This window comes from Pezoporus wallicus, unplaced genomic scaffold, assembly GCF_028554395.1.
Source record: "Pezoporus wallicus isolate ANWC-B61680 ecotype Strahan unplaced genomic scaffold, APGP_CSIRO_Pwel_v1 contig_5552, whole genome shotgun sequence".
Taxonomy (NCBI): Eukaryota; Metazoa; Chordata; class Aves; order Psittaciformes; family Psittacidae; genus Pezoporus; species Pezoporus wallicus.
Window position 1 is genome coordinate 1,889,911 of NW_026640754.1, and position 27,615 is coordinate 1,917,525.

Consider the following 27,615-nt stretch of genomic DNA (forward strand, 5'->3'; position numbering starts at 1 on the left):
CACTGCTGACGGCTGGAAGCCGCCCGGGCTGGCCGCCTCCCTGGGCAAGAGAGTCTCTTTCAGCTCGTACGGGCAGCAGAAGCAGCGGCAGATCGAGTCCCTCCGCGGCGCGCACGCCTCGTGAGTGGCAGGGGATGAGGGGTGAGGTGGGGGGGGCAGCCTGTGTCGCCTACCCGGGTCCGGCACCTCTCGGGGCCCCTGTGAGACCGCGCCCCGGGCGGGTGTCGTGTGTCCCCACACCCACGCCCAGGGACGAGGTCTTGCCCCGTTCGCTCTTGGGGACGCCCGGCTGGGTCCCTCCGGCCCTCGGCCGTACTCGACGCCGGTAAACAGGAAACCGCGGCCAGGGCCGGCCATAGCCCTCAGGGTTTAGGGGATGGAGGGTCCCGCCCGTGGGAGCAGGGCGACCAGCGTGCCGCGGCGGCTCGGCTCAGTCCCGGGGGTAGGGCCGCGGGTGCATGGCCGGAGGACGGCCTGAGGGAAGCGGCGGGGTGGGAGGTTGCACCGAAAGTGAGATGTGTTGTCGGAGCGGCGGGGCCGTCCCCGCTGCCCGGGGCTCTGTCGGTGTGGCTCGGGGGGACTCTCAGTTACACCGGCCGCGTTACCGGGAAGTCAGCTGCGTTACTTAATGGGTTTTGAAGTCTGCAGCGAGGTACAGATTGTGTGAGTTCCCTTTTACTGAGAACCGGCTATGGGAACGTAGTTCTTTACAAGTTCAGAATACAACACAGAGCATACAGGAGCTGTGCGTCGCAGTGGCATAGCAGCCCTACTGGCTCCACAAAATGTGGGGTTTTTTTTTTGATGCACAGTGTCATTTTGCTAATAACTGTTCTTTGGTAACTCGTTTTAGTTACATGCTCACCAGAGGCAGGTAGCTTTTCCATGTTCAAAGTCCACACTTTTTACAGCAGAAAGTTCATTTACCCTGAAATGCTCCAGCTTGTCAGTATGCTGGTCAGTTTTGCCTAAATTTTAGCCTTTTAAAAGGAGATCCACAGTTCATGTATTTCAGGTTAGACTTTCCAGTGGATGTGTAAGCATTCCTCCTGCTTTCTGGGATGTCTGTTGAAGTGGAATATTAGATGCCTCCAAAACAATACAGAAAAAAGAAGGAAAATTATTTTCTGTTATGTTAGACTGAGCCTGAGCACAAGAGATATTTATTGTATTTCCAAGCAGACTGCTCACTATCCTAAAATCCTAATTTTAGGATATCATAACATATCCTGTGTGATATTTTGAATTATCACACAGGAAACATAAGTTTGACAGGATTGCAAAGTACTGCTGCTTGTTTAAACTTAAATCTGTTCACAGTCAATTTCACAAATATTTTTGAAAGACAGATCACTTTTCTAAGGGGCTGTCTCTGTGGATATGCAGCAGCTAACCTAACTAATAGTTGTGTTGGACTGGCCTTTCTTTTAGCCTTGTATTTCTACCCTTTTTTGTCTACTATGGAGAAGAACTCGCTCCAAGTTAAGTCATCAAAAAAGGTGATCAGCTTTTGTCAAAGTCAGCTTGCTGAACTGGTTTACCACCTGTTTGTGCAGGCATCAGTTAAGCACAGGCAGAGACAGAAAGAACGCTGAAGTGGGGAATGGTCGGGAGATAATAGCTGCTCTCACAGAATTTTACAGCGATGTAAACTCATCTGCCCCATCTCTCTTGATGCAAAATGCCCCAAAATTAGGCAAGCAAAGCAGTAAATTCTGGCAAAGCATACAAGCTTCGTAAGATACTGCTGAATAAATCTGGGTAACAGTGCCTCAAACTTTGCTTTTAAAAAGTGTGTGTATTTGTCCAAGTCTTCAAAAGTGCAAGTTTTTTTTTTGATGGGACTGATGTGCTTGTTTATGGACGCCATAGCAGCACAGATCTATCAGATAGGAATACGCATTAATCATTGCAACAGCATTATTTCCTAAGCAACGATTAAATAAATGTCATTCTAGTGTTTGCTTTGTCTGGTAAGTATATTTTGTAAAAGCCCAGATATATGTCACCTTAATTTCATTAAAGTAGCTAGTCTTCCTTTTCAGGATGACTCCAGGTTAGGAGCTTGAAATGAAATTTTTATATTTAAAAAAAACAGGTTTTTTTTTTAAATATAAAGAGGAGGTAGCAATTTCTTCGTGTGTAATAAAAAACAGGTTAAAAAAAAACAGGTGTTTTTTTTTTACATTTGCTATTGATCTAGCCAAAGTGTGTCATTTTTCCGGTGTACCTATTCCCACTTGGGGAAGGGACAACCAAGTTTGTTGATTCAGGGTTTTGCTTAAAGGAGGTTGTAATAGTTCAAACAGCTCAATGAGATTCTGGATTTCTTGGTTCTCTCTCCCTGCTCTCTGCTTCCTCCCCAGTTCCTGTAGGTTGTAAGTGGAACATAATTATATACTCTTCTCAAGGATTTTGTAGCAGGCTATTAAAATGCATGACAGATGATTATAGGGCGAGAATATGCATGAGAGATTTCAGGGAGAATCCTTCAGTTAAGAGAGAGGAGGTAGCAATTTCTTTGTGTGTTATATCACAGTAGAGAATTCGCCTGTGCTGAAGATCCCTGGTAGGTTCTTCACATAGCATGTGATTTCACAGGGAAAGAGCAGGTGCTAAGTTGTCTTTGAGAGGAGTAAGGTTGGGTTGGGGAAAGCAAGGTGCATAGCTAGGTTTGTGTCGTGCTCTGCTTATTTCTGAAGCTCTGAAAACAAGAGTTTTAATTTCTGTATGCAAATAATGCTTTGGAAGGATACAAAACACTCCTAACACTACGCTTAATACACATTTGCAGGTAATGCGTTTCAGAGTTTTTGAGGAAGTAATTGTATGGAGTGTAAGTGGAGGTGGATGAAGGGACAATTCTGAAGCTGGGTGCAAAAGGCTTTCTGGGAACACCCAGCTGCCATTATTCCCAGTTGGAACTGTCTTCCCTTGCTGTATAAGGGAGCCTTAGAGAGGTGAGGGGGAGGTGCCTGTACTTAACCAGGTACAGGCAGGAAGAATATGCAGAAGAAGAATCAGTCTGTTTTTTGTTTTGATTGAGGCATTGTAAGATGAAGCAATTTTTCTGCCCTTCTGTCATGGTTTAAACCCAGTCAGTTAACTCGTTCACTCCCCCCTTCCTTCTTTCCCCCTACTCCCGGAGGGACGGAGAGGAGAATCGAAAAGAATGCAACTCCCATGGGTTGAAATAAGAACAGTTTAGTAACTAAGGTATAACACAAATCACTACTGCTACCACCAATAATAACAATGATAAAGGAAATAACAAGGGAAGAGAATACAACACCTCGCCACCAGCCAACCGATAACTCGCCCCCCCCAGCCCAACCAACCACCGACCCATACCTCCTCCAACCCCACAGTCTCCCAGCCCATGGGCATGACATGCTGTGGTATGGAATACCTCTTTGGCTAGTTTGGGTCAGGTGTCCTGTCTCTGCTTCTTCCTGGCTTCCCCTCCTCCCTGGCAGAGCATGAGGCTCACAAAGTCCTTGGCCAACCCAAAACATCATTGTTATCAGCTCTGTTCCCGAGCCGAAAGTCAAAACACTGCACTGCACCAGCTACCAAGGAGAAAAACGACTACTACTTCTGAACCCAGGACACCTTCTTTTCCCCAGCCCCACCTTAGGTATGTTTGTATTGTCTGGAAGTTCAGCTTCTGAGCTAAGTCTGAGATAACTCCTCCTCCTCCGCATTCTTTAGGATGCCATCTTTCAAAATAGTTTTGCTGTGCATACAAGCTGTAGAGTGCTTTAAACATTGAAATCAATTCCCTGTTGATGCACCTGATATAAAGATTTCCTCAGTAACTTAGCTGTTACAACAGAAGCAAATTTGGATTTCATCTTGCCAGGTCACTTGGCACTTTCAGGGAGGCTATGTCTTGTGTGTGGCTTTGTTACAGAACTTTGCATTCTTTCAAGTAGCACTTCTCCAGATATTTTTTGAAAATACGTGTGCAAGTGCATAGAACTCTGTGCATGTGGAAAAAAAACTGCTGTTAAGTAGTGAGCTAATACATTAAGGAAGAAGGCCTAGTTTAAAGTACATTCCAAATATTGATCAGTAGGCAGTGTTGCAGAGCAATATATTGTTGTGAACCAGGTGTGATGCCTTCACAAAGTAAATGTTTTATCACATAAAATTCAGTGTATAAAATAAATCACTGATGTGATGTCTTAGATTAAGCCAGTGAGTGAAGAAAGATAGAGACTTTTGTCAGATCAGTGAGTAGCACTGTTTCTCCTACTGTATTTGCATTGCTTGTGTTCATGTATAAGTTTTAATAGTTGAACCTATTTATTGTTCAATCTTAATATTCAGTATAGCCTTCTGAAGCATATTAATCTATTCCAGCATTTTCAATTTTATTCTGATAAGGCTTTTCCAAACTAAACTAAAAGCAAAAATCTGGGGCCATGCCTTTTTTTAGACTTTAGGCTGTTATATTGGTCATGATTTGGATTGTGACAATTTCTTCTTTGACAGGATTGCAGAAATTCAGAAAGATGTGGAATATCGACTGCCATTCACTGTAAACAACTTGACAATTAATATTAACATGTAAGTAGACTGAGATATCTCTATGCACATATTGAATATTAAAATTTTTCTCAAAAAAAAAAACAAAGTAGTAATAGAATGTAAATGGCTTATATCTCATAACTATTTTCAGTAACTATAATCTGGATTTGTATTAGTAGTTGTAATGATATGAGTGAAACTGGTTATGTACAAGATGCAGATGCTAATCTGAAAGTAAAACTATGTTTTGCTGTGCTCAGCTCCCAAGATACCTGCATGGTTTGAGATGAAGGTAAAGAAAATGCTTGAGGGTTTCTGATGCCTACAACTGAAAGTAAACTTAATTCATAATTTACTAATCTGCTGTAACTCCTAACTCTTACCCAATGAAACTTCTGGATCGTACTTAATCAACTTAAGTGATTTTATTGTAACGTTTCCTGTGAATTTATTTTGAGGGTGCTTTTGTTCTGGCAAACACTGATGGTGTTCCTGTTTTTATTACATTAGCCTGATAACTTGCCTGATATTCTTGCAGGTTACAGTGCACCGTCTTTGAAATAATAACATTTGTATTAGAAAATATTCTTATTATGCTGTAGCTTTTTCTTTGTCTGTGGCCATTATTGCTGCATTGTTATACTACACTTTTGCCCAGTAAATGCTCTCTTTAGTTCCATTGGAGTCCTGTATTCTGATCTGTCTGACTTCTAGTTTTGTAACTGAATAATGGTTTTGTGTGCTTCATTCACTCTGTATTTCTCCATAACTCTTCTCGTATAAAAGTTTATGTGATTGATAGTGTTTTTTTCTTTGCATAAGAAGCCTTCTTATGCAAACTTCATCGTGGGATGTAGCTGTGATAATGATTATCCTTGTATTTGCAGCTTGCTTCCACCTCAGTTTCCTCAGGAAAAACCAGTCATCAGTGTTTTCCCACCTGTGAGACATCATTTAATGGACAAGCAGGGAGTATACGTGACAGGTCCATTAATAAGTAATGTATGTATAATTCGTAGCTTCACATACATCTGCTGTTAATAGCAATGTTAATACATGTCACACTAGGTTATTGCTAATATTTCTGGTAAAAAAGATCAGTACAGATCCTTATCCCTCTCAAACTGTATTTTGAGGGGTCTGAAAACAAAAATTCAGTAGCGTTCAGTATGCTACTGTTTTTTTTACTGCTACCATTACTGAGCTTAGTATTCCATGTATCTAGAATTATTCTAACTTATGATGGCTCAGGAAGTTCCTGGTCCTTTCCTTATTAGTAGCAATACAGTACATGTTTCTTTACAGTGTACTCTAGGTAAGGGAGAAGGATGCTTTAAAATGGTTTTGTAAGACTGTTCTTTCTACCCTAATCCTATTAGAAAGATGTCAAGATTTCAGCTCCAATATTCAGAATTTTAATAAGGGGTTTAATATGCTGTTCTTTTTTTATTCCCTTTCCTTTTTCTCTGCCAACAAGGATGTGGTGTAGTTTTCTGGGGTGGGAGTACTTGTAGGGGTTATGAGTTTTTCAGAATGCACTTTGATGCCTTTTTGTCTTAAATGTTGGTTGGCTTTGGGTTTGGGTTTTTTGTTTGGTTGCTTGGTTTCTTCTTTCTCCTTTCTTTGCTTTCCCAAATGTAACTTGGTAACCTAAGGTGAGATTTTTTTGGTTGGTGATCAGAAATGTGCTTGGTTGATTCTAAATTGTTAATGGACTTCCATTGTTAATGAAAAACATTTAGTTTCTGTTCAGTTCTGGGTGGTTTTATAACTTTATTTGAAGTTTATGTATACATGTTTTAGATTAGCTAGTATGTTTCCGAGATAGCTTCCAGCACTGCTCTGTGTGTGTATAATAAACAGTCAAGTTCAGCACACTTTAGAACTGTTGGATTCCAGGAATAAATTTTTCTGCTGCATTGGGCTTTGTTTTTAACAGTTTACAATGCACTCAGATCTTGGAAAAATTATTCAGAGTTTATTGGATGAATTTTGGAAGAATCCTCCAGTTCTGGCTCCTAGCTCAACGTCATTTCCATAGTAAGTATCTATAAACACGATGAACGGAACTGTGTGTGTTAACTTACATTGTTAAAAAAGAGATGAAACCCAAGTATTGGAAGGGCTGGAACAGGAATAATGTATTGGGTGTACTGAGGGACATAGGTTGCCTGCCCTTGCACAATTTCATGTGTATGCTTTATGGAATAATTGTTTTGAGAGGAAACACAGCTTTCATTGGAGTTACTGTATCAAAATGCTGATGTACCTTAATTTGCTTCTCTTTTTCTAGTTTTTGTTTATATTCTCTTTTTATATTTTTTGTTTATATTATCAGATGAAATCTTTAATTTTCTGTAGACCATGATATGAACAGTCATGTTGTCATGTTTCTTCATATTCTGCTCCTAATCTCCCAGGCTTAAAGGCAGCTTCTGTTGCACAGCTATACAACAGAAATCGTGCAATTTAAAGAATTGTATTAAATATACAAAAGTGGTCTGAGACATTACAGCTTTATCAGTACAACTGCGGTTCTTGTGGCTGGCAATAGTACTGCATTTAGATGCAGCTGCAGTTCTGAATTTAAAAGAATCATTCATGTTATTTAGTAGTAATTATGTGTGTGTTGCCCAAGCTGTTAAATACCATAAATAAGAACTAATGCACATCACAGATGCATTTTTCAGGACTTTTAGATGGAAACAATATAAATTCACACTCTTGTAGATTTTTGAGAAGTGGGTTTCTGAAAAGTGTGAGTCTGTATTTGGCTGTTCTACAAGAATAGAGTTTAATGAAATATATGTTGTACTACAAGGCAGAGTAGACTGACTATGTTGGAAGTAACTGAGAACAGAAAAAGCAAAGTTTGTGGTCATTTAAAAGTTCAGTCTTATGTCTTATATGTTATCTGGTAATTATAATTCATAGAATCATAGAATAGTTAAGATCATCTAGTTCCAACCCCCGTGCCATGGGCAGGGACACCTCACACTAAACATGTTGCCCAAGGCCCTGTCCAACCTGGTCTTGAACCCCACCAGGGATGGAGCATTCACAGCTTCCTTGGGCAACCCATTCCAGTGCCTCAGCACGCTTACAGTAAAAAACTTCCTCCTTATATCCAATCCAGACTTCCTCTGTTTAAGTTTTAACCCGTTACCCCTTGTCCTATCACTACAGTCCCTAATGAAGAGTTCCTCCCCACCATCCTTATAGGCCCCTTTCAGATACCGGTTTCAAATGATAAGAGATGTGCTGTAAGCAGTTGGTTGCTCATATTGTGAGGTTTTTTTATTCATTTGTTTTTAGCCTTTTCAACAAACCAGCTGGAATGCCTCCGTTTGCTCCTCAGGGGTTTCCGTTTCTTCCTCCATACCCACCTCAAGAAACAAATAGAACAATAGCAGCCGTGCCAGTTGCTGAATCAGTTTCTTCAAGCTACACTACAGACAAGCCTGCTGCTCCCTCTTACGGCTTGATTGCTGATCTGCCACTCCCTGTTCCAAGAGCAGAAGCAGGGCTTCAGGTCTGTGTGCAGAGTTTTGCTGCTTAAGGTATCAAACACTGGATACAGGTTCTTTTAAGGACACACACAGCATTGCTGCAAAACTCAAGCGAACACTCTGAGTGACTGCACTTGATTGTTTTGCTGGTGCTAGGAAAACAGAACTCATTCTGGCTTTGATGAAAAGTTATTTAAAACAAACTTGAAGTCAGAACAAGAAGTTTGTCTTTCTGAGTTCCAGTTAAACTAGTGTTAATGCTAAATATCTTTCCATATACATTTTTGGTTTTTGGAACTGCACTCCGCCATAGTGCAACTGTGACTCTTTCACCAGACACAGAAAATGAGATCCTGTTCTCTATGGGATTTCCTGCCCACAACCTGAACAATGTGCAGTCTCAAGCTTTTAGGTGTAGAGTTTTCAAGCTTAAAATAGCTTCTTTTTGCAGCTCATGTATGTGTGTACTCACAAAGTCCCTCTCACTGATGCATCCTGGAAGGACTTTTTTTGGATGTCTTCCAAAAACATTTTATCTCAGTGCTTAGTCTTTCATCAAATCTTGTCTTTAGAAACAAAAGCTTTTGTAATCTTGGAAGACACTTTCCTGCCTTTGTATAATTCAAAATTTCTGCATTCTCTGAAGACAGACTTTTTTTCCCTTGCCTGAACACTTCTTTCCTCCAAGGGATTATGGCTTTAAAAACCACATGAAAGAGATCAAAATGTCAGTCTCTATCTCTTCTCACTTGCCTGAGTTATACGCCTCCTGTATGTTTCTGGGTCGTCCCTCTTGTCAGATGGGGTACGTAGCAAGACAGAATTATTTTCTGTCAAAAGTGTTTCCTCTTTTACTGTGTACCACCCGAAACATTTTGTTGACATGATTTAGTTAAGATGTCTTCTCTTGAGAGACTAGTGTTACTGATTCTTACTACTTTTCTAACTTTTCTTGTTGCTAGCAAAAATGCATAGCCAGTTTTGGAGGGTTAAATATCAAGAAATTGCTTTTCAAAAATCTGCTAAACACTTCCATACTTCCATTTAGGTTGGCCAGAATGGATTTACTTACAAGATGCCTGATGTTCCTGATACCTTTCCAGAGCTCTCAGAGCTAAGGTAATTTTTCCGAAGGTAGCAAAAGTTTCTGTAGTCATTAAAAGGCAATTACAGCTGGTATGTATCTGACAAAAGTCTGTGTGCATCACTGAAAGTTTTTTGTAGGAATTAAAAATAGGAGAACTGCCGCTTACCAAAATTGTAGAGTCACAAAATAAGCCAGCCTTGTATTCAAATGCGCTGCTTGTTTAGCTTTTTCAGCAGGAACTGTATTTCAGGATTCAACACCAGAAAGGAAAGCATTTATTTTTACTTTTCCTAACTTTCAGTGTTCTGCTGTCTTCTGGGGTCTTGCCAGGGACTTAATTTCTACTAAGACAATAAATGTAACTTGAAGGAAGAGAGGGGATAGGGAAAGGGACTTGAGGCTGGTTCACAAATTGCATTCTCTTAAATTCCAAAGGACTTTAGCACAGGGTAAACAAGCTACTTTGTGAGCAGCTCAGCATGTTTGGAGAGGGTGGGTTAGATAAATCCAGGAGGTAAATGTGCCAGCTGTCCCAGTGCAAATCACTTCCACATGTTACACAGATATCTTCATCAAAAGCATATCTTGTCATGATTTAAAAAAATTGTGCTAGTTATTGTTCCCAGCAGTTTGCTCAGATCCAGTGAGACAGCCTTACGCATCTGTTATCTGGGATTGAATAGATTAAAAATTAGCTATTAATTCTGAAAAGGTCTTAGATTGGTTTTTCTCATCTCATGGTGGCATCATATTTTAGCGATTTAAAAGCTGCTTTCAAAAGGTAAAAGACCTTTGGCAAGGAGGGCTTCAGTTTGGTTTTTTGCTTGGTGTTTTTTTGTTTGTTTTTCTGTTTCTCTTGACACATTCTGAAGAGCCCATTTAATTTAGCTCAATCAGCTGTAAGTTCTATCAGCATCTTTGTTGCGTAGCAGCAAGTTAGGGGTTTTGAGGGGAAGTGTGATTTGTTCATTTAACCAAAACATTATAATCAAGCTTGATCCTTCCAAGAAAACTGATTAAAATTCCATGATTCTTCTGGTGGTAGCTGAGTTAAATCACAAACAGTAGTGCATCTGTTCTGAGTAGCTCTGTTAGGTATAGGTGGCAAGATTTTGATCGCTGCATACGTGCATTGTGTGAGAAGGGGCCAGGGGCACAGCCAGCTTGACAGCAAACCTGCTGCAGGACAGCCAGGTCCAGCAGTGAAGCGTATGGTGCCTCAATGATTCAATGTTTGAAAAAGAGCAAATTCTGTAGAGGCAGTGAGGATTGAGGGGAGGGGTGGAACAATGTGAGAATCCTCCAAACACGAAAGGCAGAGAAGTGGGAGGAGGTGCTCCAAGTGCCAGAGCAGATACCTACAGCTCATGGAAGCTTTGGAAAAGACCAGAGTAGAACAGACAGGACAGGTACAGACCCTGTAGCCTATGTAGAGAACTAAGCTGGGGTAAAATGCATGCTGCAGTCCGTGGAGGACTCCATGTTGGAGCAGGCAGATATGCCCTGAAGGAAACTACAGCTACAAAAAACTCACACTAGAGCAGGTTCTGCAAAGAACTGCAGCCTGTGGAGAAGGGCCCATGCTGGAGCAAGGGTAAAGCATGAGAAGGAAGGAGCAGCAGAGACAAACTGTTCCAGACTGACTGCAGCACTTGCAATTCTGCCGCAAACCTCACCTTGTGCTGCTTGGGGTAGAGAGTGGTAGAGGAGCTGGGAATGAAGGAGTGAAGTTGAGCCTGTGGGAAAAGGGGGCGAGGTGTTTTTGTCTTTTTTTCTCTCACCATCCAATTCTTACTGTAATTAAACTAAAATCGAGTTTTTCTCGAGTTTGCTTTGCCTGTGATTGTAATTGTTAAGTGATCTCACTGCATCTAGGCCCACAGGCTTTTCCTCTATATCCTCTTGAGAAGGGGGACTGAGAGAGCTGGGTGTCTGGTAGTTGGCTAAGATCAATAGTAGCATTAAAAATCCCACTTTATAAGAAGGAAGCCTTGAAATGAGAGATACCTTTTAAGACACTGCTACTTGAGCTCACTGCTGCAGATAGTAGAGCCCACGGTTCAGGAGAAAGGGGAAAAGTAAATAGTGATCAAGTGTTGTGTACCTGAAAAACCACAGTAAATGCTTACATTTTGACTTTTAGCAGAAATAAGTAACTCTACACATAACATTTGCTGTTAGTTTTAAATCTGCTTGCTTTCTGCTTGAATATAGCATATCGCAGCTGACTAATATGAATGAGCAAGAGGAAGTGTTACTGGAACAGTTTGTGACTCTACCACAGCTGAAGCAAGTCATTACTGATAGAGATGAGTTGGTGAAAAGCATTGAAGAGCTGGCAAGTAAGATGTCAAAACATTAGCATCTGTGACTGTTCTGTGAACAGAATCCCTAAAAAAAAAAGTAGTAATAGTGACTTTATTTCACAGAAAAAAACTTGTTGCTGGAGCCGAGTCTCGAGGCAAAAAGACAGATGGTGTTGGATAAAGTAAGTGAACAATAAAATCTTTTACAGAAATATTAGTTGAAATACTACACTTTTTTGTCAGGGTGGAAACATTCTTTTTTCTTCTTCTTTACAGTATGAGCAACTCACACAGATGAAAGCAGCCTTTGAAAAAAAGATGCAAAGACAACATGAGCTTAGCGAGGTATAATCTCTCTTACTATATTATCCTTTACGAATTCTTCAATAAAACTGAAATTTTGGTTTGTTTCTTTAATCACAAAGAATACTCTTCTGGTTAAACTCTAATTTTATATGAAACAGATTCACATCAAGTATGAAATAAAATGTGATTAAGTACAAAACAGTTCAAAAGCAAACCAGTGTTACAGTTGCACCGGTTTTTTGGGTTGGGTTTTTTTTTAATTCTACAGTAGAAGCAACGTTGGAGGAAGGGAGTGTGATGAGCATTTAGAGCTGTTTATAAGTGCAGTCCTGAGTTAAACCCCTTTTAAGAATAGAGTGATTTTTAAAGAAGGCTTGTTTAATTAATGGTACCCATTTAACATCATTAGTCTGTAAAACTGTAAGAGATGAAAATGATTTAAAACATTGGTTTAGAAACTTAAATTCTGTGATTCACTGGGTATGATTACTTTGGACATCATGTTACATGTGCTGTCAAACTTTGCACATTCTAAAGCACAAATAAGGTAAAGTCAATACTCCAGAAAGTAGTTTGGAAGGGGAGAATAATTTATCAGTATGTTTACCAGGATATGCATTAGAAGGTGTAACTTCTCATAAATCAGTTTCTGCACTGAAATCTTCATTATTTCCAAGACTTGTCACCTAAGAATACAAGTCCATCAAAACAGCATACACAGTACCTGAATTTCAAAATGCCCTGAAAGTAACAAAGTATGAAATAACAATTAAAAACTACACAAGAGCAAACCGAATTATTTCAGAAGTGATCTAAACAAAAATAACTGTTTCCGCACTGGAAGACCAGAATCGTCTGACTCCTAATGCTTCTTTTCTGTGTGATGTAAGTTGTCTTTAAAGTGGACAGAGGTAGCTGGCATTGAGCAACTTTCTATTTCTGCAAGAAACAACTTAAGAACAGGACATTGTACCCCACTGCTATATTACCCTTTATTTGTTTCTGGGATAGAGTTGCTGATTCAATTTAGTTATGATTAGGAGGCTGAGATTTGGGGAGCTGCAGCTGGATTTCTGTGCTATTTTTCAATATATGCTCTATGTTCATGTATTGATGTTCACAGCATACTACCTCGTGTCTCCTGTTAACTCTTCTTCAAAGTTCCAGACAAGTCTTTTTACTTGTACTGTGGGTGAATTTTACTCATTTTTTATTAGAGCAAAGTGTCCTTACTTTGCAGAAGATTAACAGGAAATTTCTTTTTACATTACAGCTTTACAGTACACAAGTAGAATATCTTTCATGGGGTAGATGAAGAGTAGGCCAAGCATCTATAATCTATAAATATCTTAATTTTGCAGTTCTGGCTCTGTATGTACTCCTGAAGAAGCGAATCATGTTCTTATTAACTACTCAAACATATTAGAGGAAAAATAATGAAATTATATTCAATAAACCAAAATAAGCTTTGACATTTATAAGAACGGAAGAATGAGTATACTCATGGGTTTAAATTAGCAGCACATGTACTTCTTGAGTAGGTGCTTTGCCCTTTCCTGCCTTCTTCTCCACAGTCATCTAAAGGATATTTAAAAGCTGAACAGGATTTGCTTTTTTACCTTTTCATACTTCTTAGGCTCACTACTGCCTCTCAAAAGGTGACCCTTTTTATTGAAGACGCTTGAAACATCAGTTCTACTCAGAAACCATGCACTTAAAAACCTGTCAGATTTCCAAGTTTTAATGGTTTCTACACTGTACGGTAAAAGTTGAAAAGCTTTATATTTGTGAGAGTGACTGCAAACCAAGACCTAAGCTAGTAACACTTTTGTCACACTGAATAGTTTGACAAGCTATTATGTTTCCTGGAGATGAAGCTCCATCTGGTCACTTAGGCTTTTATGTAATAGTAATGCTCTATTTGTATATCCCATATTTATATAGTAATTTGGCTTTCTTCTTGGAAATGTAGGTTTTGATGGACAGTTTAATATTACATACAAGTTTTTATCTTCTTAGAGTTGCAGTCCAAGTGCTCTGCAAGCCAGACTTAAAGTAGCTGCTCATGAAGCTGAAGAGGAATCTGACACTATTGCAGAAGACTTCCTGGAAGGCAAAACAGAAATAGATGACTTCCTAAGTAGTTTCATGGAAAAGAGAACAGTATGTAATATACAAATCATTCTACTCTGATAGATACAAAACACAGTGAATAAACAGGATTTCAGCAGTCCTGTGTTGGAGTAAGCTCCAGCAGAGGAAAAATATATCCCTAAGTGGCTTTGGTCTGTTTAGATTACAGATGCATTCTGAAAGCTCATACGTTTAAGGTGGGAGTGCAAACATCTGCTGCATTAGACCCTGGTCATGTAGTGTTGCAGATAGTTTTGTGCCACTTTTTTTTCTATATCTTGTATAGAGAAGATAGCCACATTGACAGCTTTCAAATTGGTAGGTAGACATAGAATGACACATTAAGCGACCTTAATGTTTAATTGATTAAACCTCTTAAACTAATTATTCTGTTGATGGCTATTCCCAAGAAAGTAAATAAGGTTCAAAAAGCACTGTTCTTGCTTATGCTGTGACAAGAGCAACTTACTGGGTAGCGTACCTTTCTTTAAAGTTGCCTAATAAATGCATTTCATAACATAGAATGTGGGTGGAATAATGTTGGTATAGACAGTTGAGCCTGAAGCTTGGAAGGGAGGTGGTTCACAGGGCTTTCCTTTTTTTAAGGAGCCTGCAAAGTAGCTGAATCATTAAAGGCAAACTGTAGTGTGCATTACAAAAAACTCCTTTCAGAATTCACTCTTCCGGTGTCTTGTTTTGTAGCTCTGCCACTGTAGACGAGCCAAAGAGGAAAAACTTCAACACGCAATAGCGATGCACAGCCAATTTCATGCTCCACTATAGGTAAACTGTTGCTGTAATGTTGGTGGCAAACTTTTTCTTTTTTTTTTTTCCATTTTCTCATTGTCACACACTTGCAACTTGCTAATTGCAAATAGATCTATTGCAATGCGTGGAGTTCTAATAATGCTTTCTGTAGAAATCAAGTATGAGCTGTATCTGTTGTTAGTTGTATTTAAAATGTAACTTCTGGAGGAGTTAAAATATCTAATTATGGAAATTTGTCTTTACAGATTTCCTGCAAGCTACACCTGCCAAGAAAACGAGTGAAAACCCCAATAAAGCACACTTTTTAATAACTATTATTTGCAAATAAGCATTTCATCTTGTATGGTTGTATTTATAGAAGAGATTGTATACAGAGTTGGGATGGGTTTTGTACAAATTAGAATGTCTCTTTATATTCTCATTGTACTCAAGAATTCTTCTATTGCAATCTTTGCACTAATTTCTTGTATTTATTGTTGATAGTACTTATTATATTTAAGTTCCTGCTGCTATACTTCATTCTTCAGAGATTAAATATCTAAACATGTAATTTTGACTAGCTTTTTACATTTTTATAAAAACATAATTCATATCTTTTGTATTTTGGACTTTAAGCATAAGAATTGGCTTGATCTGTGGAAACATTTGAGATGAGTAATGACAGGACTTTGAAAACTGAAGAAGTTCAACTTGAGATTGTCAATGGATCCAAAAACTGTCTTTTCTTGAAGACAGAATGTTTAAGAACAGGTGTGTTTTGTTTATTTTTAAGTTGTATAGAAAACTGAGTATAGCCTGTATTGTGTTTTGGATTAAGCAAAGGATGTGTTGGAACAAATTATATTGGAATCAAAATAGAGTAAATGATCTCTGCATAGATTTGGTATGTTGATGCACTTGATTTCAGGAGTGGCTTGGTATCTACCACTGGAATTAAACACAATTTTCATTTAACAATTTCATTTTCATATTTGTTTTTACTTAAAGGAAAAATAATCAGATCAGCTCCCAGTGTCTGTTTATGCAACATGAATATGTTCATCATGTGAGGAACTCAAAAGCACTTTACAAAAACTAGTTCTGAAGGTCTTTGTGAAGTAACAGTTATTTGTTCCTAATTTTAAGGAACAAATAAACTGATTTGGCTGGAGTTGCATGGTGTTAAGGCCAGTGATAGAATCTGGAAATGAGACTTAATTCTGCCCTTTAATCACTGACTCTTGCGTCTGGTGAGTTGACTGTTTCTTAGGATGGCAGTATATATGGTGAGAATGGATAAGACCAAGTGCAGTATTCTGTAATAGAAAAATATAGCCCCCAAATGCATGCATATCTGTTCTGTCTTTTGCTTGCAAAAAGATTCTTTTTCTTAACCTTGTTGGTGCATTAGGTTTTCACAGAAACAAGTTCCAGAAGAACAGAAGGAATTGTACAGTCTGAAAGATGAGTAAGATAAAGCACTGGTTAAGTAATATATCAGGAATCCTGCTTCTTTCTTGTCAGGAAGCAGTCTGGAGATAAACCTCTTAGCAAAAATACTCCCTTTTTGTTACCTAGATGGGGTCACAGAACACCATAGATTCAAATCTCAAACTAAAGCATGTTAGTGGAAGTGGGCACTTTTCTATATCGCTAATATTCGGTCAGTCCTAAACGCGATGCTCTTCTAGAAGAGTAAGTTAAGAAATCATGTAAGTCACTAGCCTGTGGAGCAGACTTCATGCAGTCTTAAAATGGGACTTTAGTCTCAGCCCTGTACAGTACTGTGGTTGTCTGTCTTAAGCTACTGCCTTTTGAGGTGAGTAAACTATTCACTGGTATTTGATGGGATTTTAATTTGTAAACATGGTCTTAATTCTGAGGTTAGATGTCCTAAGAAAATAGAAATATGGTCCAAAGAAGATACTTAGGTGACAGAAAAAATAACAGGCTTAAGTGCCATGGTTAAGCAATAATTTTAGAGTATCTTCTTCCAAAACCTGCTTCTACTGGCTGTGTATAATACTGCTTGTATATTGACATAGCAGTTCTGCTAATGTGCTAACTGAAGCCCTAATTAAAAATAAGATTGCATAGGTTTTCAGGTGGTTCTTGACTTGGGTCTCTGAGTAAGTGTGGTTTCTGCAGCTGTGGAGAAGAGTTAGGTTTAAGTCATCAGTGTCCTTCTTGGCAAACTCCATCTATTTTTGTGCTAAGTTTGGTTTGGATCTTTTTCTGAGAAGGTAGCTAACAATCTTAAAGACCAGAACACAATTCTGTAGCAGGACTGTTTTGTTGTTGTTGTTTCTTCCTTGTAAGCAGAGAAAGGAACAGATGACCAAACATCTTGTGGTCTTCCTGAGTTGAGCTTCTGTGTTCTTTATACTTTTTATAGTGTCTTGGAATGACAGAATTCTGTCCTTACCTGCCCCCTCCTGTTTACTGTTATGTGGAGTGTTACGGTGCTTCACTGTGGCTGAACTCTAGCCAGATGATGTCCAGGGGATTTACTTCCCAAACTAATGTAAGTTGTCAACACTTGAACTTTTCTTCTTATGTTACTTTTGCGAGCAAATTTACAAATTTAGGACTTCTCTGTGGAGTCCTGATGATAGTAGAGAAATGTCTAGAAGAAAATTGCACTCTTCAATGCAAGTTCTTAGTACAGTGTTTGGTCTTCAGAGTTACGAAAGTTCAAGGTCTGTTTTCTCTCTATTCTATATCTCATATTGCTGTTCCTATTAAGAGTTCTTCACACACACACCCCCTATTTTTTAGATCCTTTTGCAGTCACAGACCCATCCTCTAGAAAAGAAGTCTCTGTATTCAACAGTGGTGTACTGAGTTAGCTACATGTATCCTATCACATGCAGTTATGGCCAGCCTGTTCCTGGCCTGTAAAGGATAAGCCAACTAGCTGCTGTTTTGTTGGTTGGTTTTCTTTTCTTGTAGTTCTACACTGGTTGTGCCAATGGGAACATGTTTTCTTGTAGGTAATCCTCATACCTTCACCAGAATACTTAGAACATTGGTAACGTTCTACCAACAGAGTTACGGTTTTTGGCTTCTAGCACCCTGTTAAGTTCACTGTTAAGCACACTCCTTACCTTACTTGGCCAAAATGTGGCATGTAGATGTCAATCCAGCTTTAAACAATTCCCTATGAAGTGTAAAAGAGTGGCAGCTGCTGTTGGAAGCATATTCTATAATCCTTTGAGATGTGTCAAGTGAACTCTTCCAATAACTGGAATAATAGAGTATATACAGTGTCTTGTTTCTGGAGAGCCTTGCACTATGTCATGCTCATGCTGAGGTGTTCTGCCAAGTGGAAAAGTGAAAGAAATGAGCAAGAAATACAAGAATAAAGGAGGTAGCTTGTCTCTGATGTTGCAGCAGTTTGGTACATTCTGTATTGTAACTGCTAATTGAGTCTGGGTTTTGCTTATTTTTAATACCTGATCTTGGTGCTGTTTTCTTGGCTCAGTTTAGACCTCTTGTTCCTCCCAGAGTTAAGTGACTACTTAAATCCAGAAGAGAATTCTCTATATAGCAATTGTAATTGATGCTGTTGCAGACGAGAAATTTCAAAATATAAGTTTAAAATCAAGTAGATTTCATCTTGGAGTCATCTTTTATACAGCTGGTGTTAATGGTACATTCTGCTGCTGCTTATAGAAGAAAGCTTTTTCTAGATTTCACAGTGTATTTGACATGCTAACCTTTCTGAAAGATGGGGATTATGAGGTATGTACAGCTATGCTAGCCACCACTGCAAGCCATGGACTATACTAAAGTTAGCTCAAAGTAGTATTTAATGATCTACTATAGTTCCGTTGCTTGCTCTGTACATACTTCTGCACCTTTGCCACTTTGGACCTTGACCAAATGTGGAAGTTAGAAATATTTTAGTCTTGTTTATGTCCAGTTTCTTTCTGTTTCCTTCAAAGATGAGAAGTCTTTCTAAAAGAGAGATTTAAGAGAACTTCAGGTAAAACTGAATTAAAACTCTGGCAACAAAGTTACGTCAGTTATCACAGCCTTATTGTGTCTTATTCTGAACCTTAAATGCTGTAATGTGTTCAATTTACAAATAAAGGCTTTGGGATTTTTAAGATGCCTTGTATTGTCTAACCTACATAATGAGTTGGGCATTGCAGGACTCTTTGGTTGGGTACAGAACTGTGTTGGAAATGGGTACAGTAAACTATTCAACAACAAACCTTATAATCTTTGAGTAGTGATTTGAGCTTTTCCTGTTTAGCCCTTTCCACAGCAGTAATTTTTAGAGCCACCTTCACTAAAATGGGCTTTGAAAACCCATATTGCATCTCTGGCTTCTGCTTCTGTAAATGCCTTCTTTTGGTCACATACCTGTAGAGATCGAATTTATATGCAGTAGTAAGCTGCAAAACAAGCTTGTTTATATAACATGGAAATACTTTAACATAAAGAACCAAGTTCTTCAGATCGGTTTACTCTGTTTCTGAAGACTGAATAACCTTGACAACCAGTAAACTTCAAAATGTGTCCTTGATTGAGCTCAGTTGTAGCAATTCTGGTGGATCTGTAAAGGTTTCATTAGCTTCCTTTCTGAATGGTTTATATTAAAAGACTAAAAGTTTATTTTAAGGTTTAACATGATTTGATTTCCTGCTTCCAGATGCTTTACTGGCAATTTAAATAACCTAAAGCTGAATGTTTATTTTACCTTGCCTTCTCATAGCCCCACTCTCTGGTAATGTTTCTGGTCTCGCTTAATTCTGGCTTTGCTGTTTACTCAGCCCTAGGTCTTAATACTGTGATAAGTTGCTCTATGTTCCTCCCTTCCCAGATGACTTGTCAGTGACTTACCCATCCTTGGAGGATTTTTCTGTCACTGTGGTGTTTACTTGTCTGTGCACTATGGAGTGTAAGGGTGACCAGCCACCCTAAAAGCTACATTCTGCTGTTACCGTGCACACGGAGGGACCCCATTGCCGCAACTGATGTTTGCGATAAACTTTATGACTTGTATACAGATCAGGGCAGCATCTGCAAAAAGCATTCAGTTAGCTGGTCAACAGTGACAAAATGCTTATCTCCATTGAAAAGGCTACCTCCTTGTTGCTGGGTTTTAATTGCTATTAGTTTGTGCCACCAAGCATCTTTAAAGATGTGTAAACTGATGCTCTGGCTTGCCCCTATCATCAGAGAATATGGTGGGCACCTCACACTAAACCATGTCACCCAAGGCTCTGTCCATCCTGGCCTTGAACACCACCAGGGATGGAGCATTCACAGCTTCCCTGGGCAACCCATTCCAGTGCCTCACCACCCTCGCAGTAAAGAACTTCTTCCTTATATCCAATCTAACCTTCCCCTGTTTAAGTTTAACCCATTACCCCTCATCCTGTCACTGCAGTCCCTAAGGAAGAGTCCTGCCCCAGCATCCCTATAGACCCCCTTCAGATACCGGAAGGCTGCTATGAGGTCTCCACGCAGCCTTCTCTTCTCCAGGCTGAACAGCCCCAACTTTCTCAGCCTATCTTCATACGGGAGGTGCTCCAGTCCCCTGATCATCCTCATGGCCCTCCTCTGGACTTGTTCCAACAGTTCCGTGTCTTTTTTATGTCGAGGACACCACAACTGCACACAATACTCCAGGTGAGGTCTCACAAGAGCAGAGTAGAGGGGCAGGATCACCTCCTTCGACCTACTGGTCACGGTCCTTTTGATGCAGTTGGCTTTCTGGGCTGCGAGCGCACACTGCCAGCTCATGTTCAGTTTCTTATCGACCAACACCTCCAGGGCTGCTCTGAGTCTCTTCCCTGCCCAACCTGTAGCTGTGACAATGATCTTTCTGTTCTTTAGATTATGACCTTCTGTAGAGAAAACTTTAGTAGTTTTATCCCATTGCCTTCAGAGTCTTTAGATGTATATTTTCATACTAAAGAGCAGTCTGAAACTAGTGAGGCTGACATTACACCGCAGAAATCTATAATGCTTTTCTGATCCTTTCTTTCCAGCGGTTGTGTTCATGTGTGTCCTCTTTCAAGTTACAGTGGGCTTATGCCAAATTTGCAAGGACTTGCAGCAGAGGGGAGCCCCCTCTGAGTGACAAGAAATCTGTAGTTCATATAATGTGGTTTTCTCATCCCTTCTTTCACATTCCTTAAAAATCCCAAATAAAAGGTTTAAACATGCTCCCATATAAATAATTCAATAGGAGCCTCAGTGTTCTTAGTTATCAACTGTAGATTCCTCCACAGCTTAAGCTACTGGATTCAAATATTACAGTATCACAGTATCACAGTATGCTAGAGATTGGAAGGGACCTCAAAAGATCATCTAGTCCAATCCCCCTGCCGGAGCAGGAACACCTAGATAATGTTACACAGGAATGTGTCCAGGCGGGTTTTGGATGTCTCCAGGGAAGGAGACTCCACAACCTCCCTGGGCAGCCTGTTCCAGTGTTCCATCACCCTCACTGAGAGAAGTTTCTTCTCAAGTTTAAGTGGAACCTCTTGTGTTCCAGTTTGTACCCATTACCCCTTGTCCTATCATTGTTTGCCACTGAGTAGAGCCTGGCTCCATCCTCGTGACACTCCCCCTTTATATATTTATAGACACTTATAAGGTCACCCCTCAGTCTCCTCTTCTCCAAACTATAGAGACCCAGCTCCCTCAGTCTTTCCTCATAAGGGAGATGCTCCACTCCCTTAATCATCTTAGTTGCCCTGCGCTGGACTCTCTCCAGCAGCTCCCTGTCCTTCTTGAACTGAGGGGCCCAGAACTGGACACAATATTCCAGATGGGGTCTCACCAGGGCAGAGTAGAGGGGAAGGAGGACCTCTCTCGACCTACTAACCACCCCCCTTCTAATACACCCCAGGATGCCATCGGCCTTCTTGGCCACAGGGGCACAGTGCTGGCTCATGGTCATCCTGTCGTCCACTAGGACACCCAGGTCCCTCTCCCCTACACTGCTCTCTAACAGGTCGTTCCCCAACCTATACTGGAACCTGGGGTTGTTCCTGCCCAGATGCAGGACTCTACACTTTCCCTTGTTATATTTCATCAAGTTACTCCCTGCCCAACTCTCCAGCCTGTCCAGGTCTCGCTGGACGGCAGCACAGCCTTCTGGCGTGTCAGCCACTCCTCCCAGCTTAGTGTCATCAGCAAACTTGCTGATAGTACACTCAATTCCCTCATCTAAATCACTGATGAATATATTAAATAATACCGGTCCCAGTACTGACCCTTGAGGCACTCCACTAGTTACAGGCCTCCAACTAGACTCCGCCCCATAGACTACAACTCTCTGGCTTCTCTCCTTCAGCCAGTTCACAGTCCACCTCACTACCTGATCATCCAGACCACACTTCCTCAATTTAGCTGTGAGGATGCTGTGGGAGACTGTGTCAATTGCTTTGCTGAGGTCAAGGTAGACCACATCCACCGCTCTGCCATCATCCATCCACCGTAATTACTCTTGAGTAAGTGAAGAACTATATTGCAAAAAAATTGAGAAAGCAAACCTTGGTTTCATTCACTGGTGTGAAATAACATAATATTTATTTAAAAGTATTTTGCAGCAGGCTAATAATGCCACAGTTACACACGTTGCAATGAAACAGCAGTAGCTAATGCAAAATCACAGAGGGCTGCTAAGTAAAGGCTTAATATAAAATGTTAGTGTGTTGGTATTTTAGTTGTAAGGCTAGTTACAAGGATCTGCATAAGCGATGTGAAGACAGCACTTAGAATTTGCATATATTGCTGTTCTGCATTTATTTCTAGACATGCCTAATAGGACACAATAGTATCATACATAATTTTACATTTCAAGATTGCAATAATATTGCACAGGTTGCAGTAATATTGCCCATTTTCAAACTCATTTTTAGGCAAAATATTTGTGTGTTTTGTTTTCATTTCTGACTCTGCAGCATGTTTCTTTAGCTTGAGAAAACCCCATTCAAAGTCTCCTTTATACCATAAATTTTACAGGCTATATTCAAAATATGAAACATTCTAAAAAGTGCAATTAAAATCAGGGCTTTCATTTATTAAAAATCCATAAAGATTAAAACCCAGAAGGCTAGATTCTCAACAGAGTGTGGATCCTAGCTGTATTTATTATTCCATTTGACATACAGCAATTTATCAAATTGAGGATCTGGCCTTGCCAGTATAATATTAAGATAAATCTTGGTGTTAGGAATTGAATTATGTGTTCGAAGACAGCAGCTCCCTTAAGAGGGCATCAATAATGCTGAAGTTTACCTACTCATTTTTAATAAGTTCACAGAACAGAATGAAAAGCCATTCTGTAAAAGCAGAGTGAATAATTAAAGCTTCTAAGTTGAGGTATATTTATACAATTTAATTTTGCCTGTAAGTCTGTATTTGAAGGAGTTGTATGAAATGCAATCAATGTAAGCAAATCAATTAAGTAGACTTACATTACTACTGCTTTGCTTTACTAGAGTTCAATACTACATTGCCTTCAAGCAAGAAAGAGCAGCCATATGAAATGTATTTTAATTGCTTGCTTCTATTAAAAGAAAAGAAAAAAAGAGAAAATCTTTGAAGAATTAAGACCTGAAATGGAAGCCTTTTTAGTAAGTTTCAAAACATAGAATAGTTCAGGTTGGAAAGGACCTAGTTCCAACCCCCCTGTCATTAGCAGGGACACCTCACACTAAACCATGTCAACCAAGGCTCTGTCCAGCCTGGCCTTGAACACTGCTGGGGATGCAGCATTCACAACTTCCTTGGACAACTTGTTCCAGTGCCTCACCACCCTTACAGTAAAGAACTTCTTCCTTGTATCTAACCTGATCTTCCCCTGTTTAAGTTTTAACCCATTCCCCCGTGTCCTATTGCGACTGTCCCTGATAAAGAGTCCCCAGTTTTTTCAGTGGTTTCTTCTGTACCTATGATTATGAAAGCTATTACTCCTACTCTTAAAAAATATGACAAATCTTCCAATGAGATTAAACTTTCTGTCATGGTGAATCAGTCTTAAATTAGTATTGCATGCTCAGTTCAGGTGGGCAAATACTAAAAGGGAAAATTTGTGTGAGGATAAAAAAAAAAACAGCCTTGGTTGTGGTTGGCTTATTTTGAACAATAAAATTTGGAAGAAATATTCTTTATAACAGTTCCTTTATGGGCATAGCCTTTCTTTAGTTCTGAATTCAGTGATGCTTCCATAAGTAAGTGATATTTGTTAGGATTCCCTGTTCTTTCTGCTGTATATGTACTTCACTCCCACCCATATAAAACATTTTCAAGTAAAAATTAAAATAGGCTGGAGATATTTGAGGCTTTATTACCTTTAAGATTTCACCTTTATATCTTACCTTGGTTTGAAGCAAGGGTAAGATATCAACAATCTAACTTGATAATAAAACATAAAGATGCTAGAGCATACTGTCTAATGTACTTAGGCATTATAAAGGAATATCATTATAAAGGGATGCTTCTCCAGGAAGGCTTTGTAAGTATTGTATCATTACAAATGGGGTGCGTTCATATGCAGCAGCAGCTGCTGCTTACCAAAGGACTTCTTTGCAGGATCAGAGCTTCATTTATCCCCTAAGCAAGCACATCCTTTTGTTAAGTTTTACTTTGCTGCAAAGGATTCTAATAGGAGAACATGCAAAATATTTGTTGGAATTCAAAATTTAACACCTCCCATGAAAAAAAGTGAAGAATATACACACTGTCTGAAGGCAAAAAAGCTCTACAAAAATAAGTTTTGACTGATTCACCAGTAAGCCTAACACTAAGAAACCTTCAACCTTGTCCCTATGTGTAAGAGAGTACTTTGGAATTTCACTTCTTTGGAGAAGAACTAATATTTTGTACAACAAATAATTATGGAAATATACAAAGTAAGGAATAATTACATACAGCATTGATAAAGTTAAATACTACATTGGCTTAACTAAATACAACAGCAGATACTACCTTTCTTTAGCATTATGTCTTTAATAATGGCTTGTTCTGCCTTGATCTTTACTTACATAATTGCACAGTTCCCTTTCTTTGGATTATTTCTTTAGGCCACACACCACTCCCATTCTTCATCTGTTGAAAAGATCTCATTCCAGGCTGCGAGGGACTTGACTTAATCTGGGTCCTCATTGTTGTGAAGGTATTTCAGACCGCCAGAAACACAGCCTCATCTGAATCCTTGCCACTGTCTTCACTAGCCAAGCAGCCACCCCCACTTGGAGACCTACAGCTTAAGTCCTCCACACCAGACTCCTGATCACTGTTAGCTGAGAGATCGGGATCAGAGCTTTTCAGGTTGTCCTGTGTCAAAATCAGGGCTGAATCTTCTTCATCCCCTTGTGAAGGGCTCCGGGATGGGAATGATTTCAGATCGTTGCTATACTCCTGAGGAGTGTTAGCTAAGCTGGAAGTAGAAAGCCCTAAATGTTTGCTTTGGTCTTGTTGCTTACTCTTGACTTTATTATCATTTAATTGTGATTTCTGAAGGTTCGCCAATCTCTGAAATAAAGATAAAAATAGGTATTAAATTGATATAGTTAGGGTCTGCTAATCCTCTTACCTGTTTCTGCCTTGTTTTTGTTTTTAAATAAAATAAGTTCAGAGCCTAACCCAGTTTGCACCCTTAAATCTGCCTATTTGCATTTATGGAGTAAGAGAAGCGCATAGTGTATCACAAACCAATGCTGAATTACAACAGCCTGAGTTACAATTCCTTCTGAGTTACAGAAGGATATAAAATTCCTTTCAGGAGTAGTATTTGTGCACTAACACAGGTTAATTTTTATCCTTAAAGAAAGTCCACTGTTGTGTCTTAAATGTAAACCAGTAATTTCTGTGAGAACAAAGGTGACAGCTGAACATCCTCATGATGGAAAAGGATGTAGCATGTAGGGGACTCTGCAGTGAATGGAACTGGATTTCATTTACCATCAGTTAAGTCTGAGGCATCGAGAGCAGGTGTTTATTACCTCTACTAAGACCTCCAGCTCTTCTTCCAGCTGCTGAGTTTCCTCCTTCACTGCCATCAGATAATCAGTAACTGACTGTCGAGGATGCAGCCCCTTTTCAAAGCGGTTGTACATACCACTCCAGAACCTGGAATTGACAGAAAGCAATTAACCTTGGCAGTTTTCTCATTTGGTGAGGTGGCATGAGAAGACTGAAATACACAGGGGGTTTTATTTGTTTTTCCAGACGCACGTTGTCTTAAATGATCCATCCATGGATTAGTCATCGTTAGAGTGCATACACTAAGTTCATTGAATATTTGGCAAGATATATGGTTCATTTGCATTGGCTCTGTCCTGAAGATGCAACTCTGGACATAAACAGCTTGAACCACTTATGATGCACAACAGAAAGAAAGGTGAGCGTACTTTGGACTTGGATCCCGTGGTTGTGGGTTCACTTGTGTTCAGTGAACACAAGTTTTGACTGTATTATTTTCTTGTTCTACACTCTGGGCTTTAGAGGAATGGTACCTATAAAATAGCTGAGGTTGAACGCAGCTTTTCATAATCCTAGTTCTCAACTGCTGTTTAACTTCCCATGAAGTCAACTTTGAAATGTTATGATGTGCTTGTTTTTGTCTGGGGCAGGAGAGGGGATGGTGAGGGTGGTAGTGGTGAGGTGCAGCAATTAACAGGCTTTTTTTCCTCCACTGTATAGAAGAGTGTCCTATTCTCTTAAAATTAAAACTGACATTTTAAACTGGCCGAAGGAAATGGCATGACGCACATATGTTGGCAAGTTTTCTTGTTCTGTGGAATTGTTTGACAAACCTTTATTTAAACAGCTGAGTTGATGTTTTGTTTTCAGGAGGAAAGGACTTGAACTGTAAGTCTATAGCTTACTCTAGCACTCCTCCCATCTTCTCTCTTCCTGGCAATACATGGCCATGGTCACACTCTGAGCACATAAGGAGTTCACCAGACATGTTAAGTAACCAGGAGACCTGCTGTCAGCTGCAGCTGTCCAGCCAAGTTGCTGACAGAGATTTTCAGAGTACGTGCATGCTCCTTCATGGAGCATGCACATACCTTATTATTCCTACCCCAGTAGCATACTGTTTAAGTCATGTTCCCCTTTAAGTTTATCATCTGATAGCTCATGCTTGGAAATCTTTATGCACCCAAGTAGTTCCATTAAAATCAACAAGATTACTCATCCGATGGAGGATATGCAATATCAGTAGTTCTTTTATAAATCCCACTATCCTAAAGAATATGATTAGTGACTATTTTAAAGTTGTTTTAAAGTGGATGTGACCTGGAACAGCAGACATGAAAGAATTCTATTTCTGCCATTTAGAATATTTATTGACTTTTAACAGGTACTTTTTACTTGCAACTAGAAAACAAATTAGACAGTTTTACCTAAATCACAGTTCTCATTAATTTCTATTCAAGTTCTCATAAACTTTGTTAAGATGCATGTCACAATTATTACTATTGACATTCTGACTTGAGTAATTATTTATAAAATTATGATATTACATTTTGAAAAAAAAACAAACTGTATTCTTTGAGGTATAGCAATGACACTGGGGAATTCTGCTGTTTGTTTTACTAAACACTTGTTTTAGCAATGAAACCCTATCATTTCTTGAAATGTCTCTTTATTTTTGACACCAGTTGGTCCAAATAAATACCACAAAATCGTGGAATGGAAGAAGTTGAAATTTGGAAACTGCAGACGAGAACAGAACTGAAAGAGACATTTCTCAGTGGGAGAAGTAAGTAACCATGAAATGAGGACACACAACTATCAATATAGCTTTAATCTTAAGCTTCTTTTCAGACTAATACTCCATTGTGAAATGCTGCAGAGGTGTTGGCTGATTATGAGCATACAAGGAACAAACACATAGCATCTGAGACTGAATTTACTCTCTAAAAGTCAGAAAATAAAATAAGAAATATTAAATACAAAGGCACTCTGTTCTGTACAAACACATCCTATAATTCTTAGTAGCAGGTGTTTCTACCTA

The 27,615-nt window shown here is 39.4% G+C and overlaps 2 protein-coding genes across 5 annotated transcripts in view; one reads left to right on the forward strand and one right to left on the reverse strand.

Annotated features, from left to right (window-relative positions):
• Window positions 1-78: 78 nt before the first annotated feature.
• Window positions 79-27,581, forward strand: VPS37A (VPS37A subunit of ESCRT-I). 2 transcript variants are annotated; one of them, XM_057420384.1, is made up of 12 exons: window positions 79-120; window positions 4,498-4,572; window positions 5,421-5,535; window positions 6,473-6,573; window positions 7,849-8,065; window positions 9,091-9,161; window positions 11,344-11,471; window positions 11,559-11,617; window positions 11,712-11,780; window positions 13,761-13,904; window positions 14,577-14,657; window positions 14,888-15,192. In XM_057420384.1, exons 3-11 carry the CDS (start codon window positions 5,491-5,493, stop codon window positions 14,655-14,657), a joined length of 915 nt encoding a protein of 304 aa, XP_057276367.1. In that variant the 5' UTR covers window positions 79-120; window positions 4,498-4,572; window positions 5,421-5,490; the 3' UTR covers window positions 14,888-15,192. The 2 variants fall into 2 exon arrangements, with proteins under 2 accessions (XP_057276367.1, XP_057276366.1); XM_057420383.1 differs by lacking the exons at window positions 79-120; window positions 14,888-15,192 and adding an exon at window positions 27,260-27,581 and having other exon boundaries at window positions 4,505-4,572.
• Window positions 23,918-27,615, reverse strand: part of MTMR7 (myotubularin related protein 7) — a 43,395-nt gene continuing 39,697 nt past the window's right edge. For all 3 annotated transcript variants that reach the window (XM_057420378.1, XM_057420376.1, XM_057420377.1), the window contains 2 exons: window positions 25,595-25,721; window positions 23,918-25,124 (listed from right to left, as the gene is read on the reverse strand). In XM_057420378.1, the coding sequence (XP_057276361.1) occupies window positions 24,771-25,124; window positions 25,595-25,721 (481 nt within the window). In that variant the 3' untranslated portion in view covers window positions 23,918-24,770. The remainder of the gene's footprint in view (window positions 25,125-25,594; window positions 25,722-27,615) is intronic.